The 2,398-nt window shown below is 32.2% G+C and overlaps 1 protein-coding gene across 1 annotated transcript; it reads left to right on the top strand.

Moving 5' to 3' along the window:
- Positions 1–409: 409 nt before the first annotated feature.
- Positions 410–1,227, top strand: LOC149226679 (uncharacterized). Its single transcript, XM_089377551.1, has 2 exons — positions 410–554; positions 765–1,227. Exons 1-2 carry the CDS (start codon positions 450–452, stop codon positions 987–989), a joined length of 330 nt encoding a protein of 109 aa, XP_089233677.1. The 5' UTR covers positions 410–449; the 3' UTR covers positions 990–1,227.
- The last annotated feature ends 1,171 nt before the right edge of the window (positions 1,228–2,398 follow it).

Raw genomic sequence — 2,398 nt, forward strand, 5'->3', positions numbered from 1 at the left:
AACCGTGGTTCAATTCCTAGGAAATCTGTGTAGAAAGAAACACATGATATCATCTAGCTCATTCAGTCTTCATGTATAGAGACTTGACCGGGGTTGTGATTGTGAAAACATTTACATGACCGAATTACTCACATATCAATAAGTAGACATTGTTTTGTGGTCAAGTATCAAGACAAGAAAAGCACCATCTAAATCTCTGCCTTCAGTCAGGTGTTCTCGTTTTTATGATTGCAATCATTTGATCCTTTCCCTGTCATTCAAACATTACACCTTCCAGAGTTTTTGCTGACAAAAAGGAGACAAAACAACAACAAAAAATCAAAGGGTGAATTTATTTGCAACTTGTTTACAAGAAATGCATTCACATGTTGATATCCAGTTTGCACTCTCTGCAATAACAACGCTATGTTTGTAGAGTCTAGTATATTGTCACTGAATACCATGGATTCATGTTAGGTAGGTTGGATGAAGCTCGAATGATGTATGAGAAGCTTGGCTCACATCCAAATGGTCCAATACGAAAGAAAGCAAAGCACATTAGTTTTAGTTTTCAGGTATGAAACAAGTGCCTTGTTGTATTAATCATATTGCTAAAGAGAGAGAGAGAATGTGAGAGAGAGGGATTTCATTGGCAGAAACAAAATTCTGCAAGCCTCACAACGAATCTATTTAATGCTTAGTGTTGTGTACCTCCTTAATCCACTATTTCTAGAAAAAAAAATTATGATAAGGTTCTGTATTTCTCAGCATTCCATGAATTGCAGGCCATGGAAATGATGAAGTTTTCAGGTCGATCTACTCAGAATACAAGAAATTACGAAAATTATTTTCAAGCATTTTCTGATGGATACCAATATAACAATACCTATTTTCCAACCGAAGAGGGGAAAATTGAAGATGAAGTGATGGCACAATCTCTTCCATATATTATCTTTCTTCTCTTTCCCATCATTCTTGTGTTTACAGCAGCGGCATCTAAGGGCATTTGAAATCAATTTCATGCTCTTTGCAGAAGGTTGTCATTTTAAGAACTATTCTATAATGTCAAAATGTCTAAGAATTCATGCTATGGGAAAATTGAGGATATGAGCCAATATAAGGAATGAAAATTGTTCACGGATTTTTTGTTAAAAGCAGTAGCTTTGTAGACCTAATTAAGTTGGAGACAGACCAGGAATCGTAAACATTAAAAAAAAATTATGTTATCATCAAAAAGCTTTCAGATAAGAAGTGCGTTCAACAAAGTGAATTTGGTTGCTTCTTGTTTATTGAAGTGCACTTGAATTCAATGAGTACAAAGAAACTCTAATAGTAAGAGTTAGTAGTAGAAATCTTAGTATTGGAGCTAAACCTAACTTATGCATCCATTTACACTCAATCAATAGAACTTGCCAAAAGAAAGGTGTATTAAATTTAATATATTAGGTGCTTTGAACCTGTTACCACCCAAATCCTTGTTGTTAGTGATAAAAGTCCCAAAGCACAATTAAGAAATAGATGGACGGGTGGAGTATGGCAATTCATCATTAAGTCCCAAATCCTTGTTTTTAGTGATAAAAGTCTTAAAGCACAATTAAGAAATAGATGGACGGGTGGAGCAAGACTAGTGCCAATTCATCATTAAATTATTTTACCAGCATAGATCCATTTTTTAAGTACAGATTTAACATGAGCCGAGAGAGATCAAACTAGTGCCAATTCATTATTAAATTATTTTACCAGCATAGATCCATTTTTTAAGTACAGATTTAACATGAGCCGAGAGAGATCAAACTTCTTCACGTAAAAAAAATTTTAGAATGCAAAATACAATGTGTTATTTTTCATTGTTTAAACTGTATTTTTGAATGCTAAATAGAGTATATATTGGACCAAATCAAAATATTAACCATAAAAACTTACTTATTTTTTTCTATATATAGATATATATGAAGTTGATATCAATAAATTAGTTAACATAGATCTTCAAATAGTTTATATAAATATCTTATTGAAATATTTTTGAAAAGTATAAAATTTAAACATTTGATTCACACATTTTTTTTACTTCTAATTACTTTACAACATATTCATTTTTTTTAATTATAGCCGACATTATTTTTCTATTTAGAACATAAATTTCATTTTTTATTTTTATTTTGAAGGGGGGCGGACAATTAAGAACTAGATGGACGCGTGGAGCATGCCAATTCATCATTAAGTCCCAAATCCTTGTTTTTAGTGATAAAAGTCTTAAAGCACAATTAAGAAATAGATGGATGGGTGGAGCAAGACTAGTGCCAATTCATCATTAAATTATTTTACCAGCATAGATCCATTTTAAGTACGGATCTAACATGAGCCGAGAGAGACCAAACTTCTTCACGTGCAAGTTTTTTTAGAATGCAAAATACAATGT

This window comes from Pinus tabuliformis, chromosome J (assembly GCF_031772625.1).
Source record: "Pinus tabuliformis cultivar Carrire ecotype Pingquan chromosome J, CPIR1, whole genome shotgun sequence".
In the NCBI taxonomy this organism is placed as follows: domain Eukaryota; kingdom Viridiplantae; phylum Streptophyta; class Pinopsida; order Pinales; family Pinaceae; genus Pinus; species Pinus tabuliformis.

Bases quoted from the DNA above. Each gene is read 5' to 3' on its own strand.
- LOC149226679 (XM_089377551.1), top strand. From the start codon at position 450: ATGTTAGGTAGGTTGGATGAAGCTCGAATGATGTATGAGAAGCTTGGC. The intron at 555-764 runs GTATGAAACAAG...CATGAATTGCAG, and splicing joins ACATTAGTTTTAGTTTTCAG to GCCATGGAAATGATGAAGTT.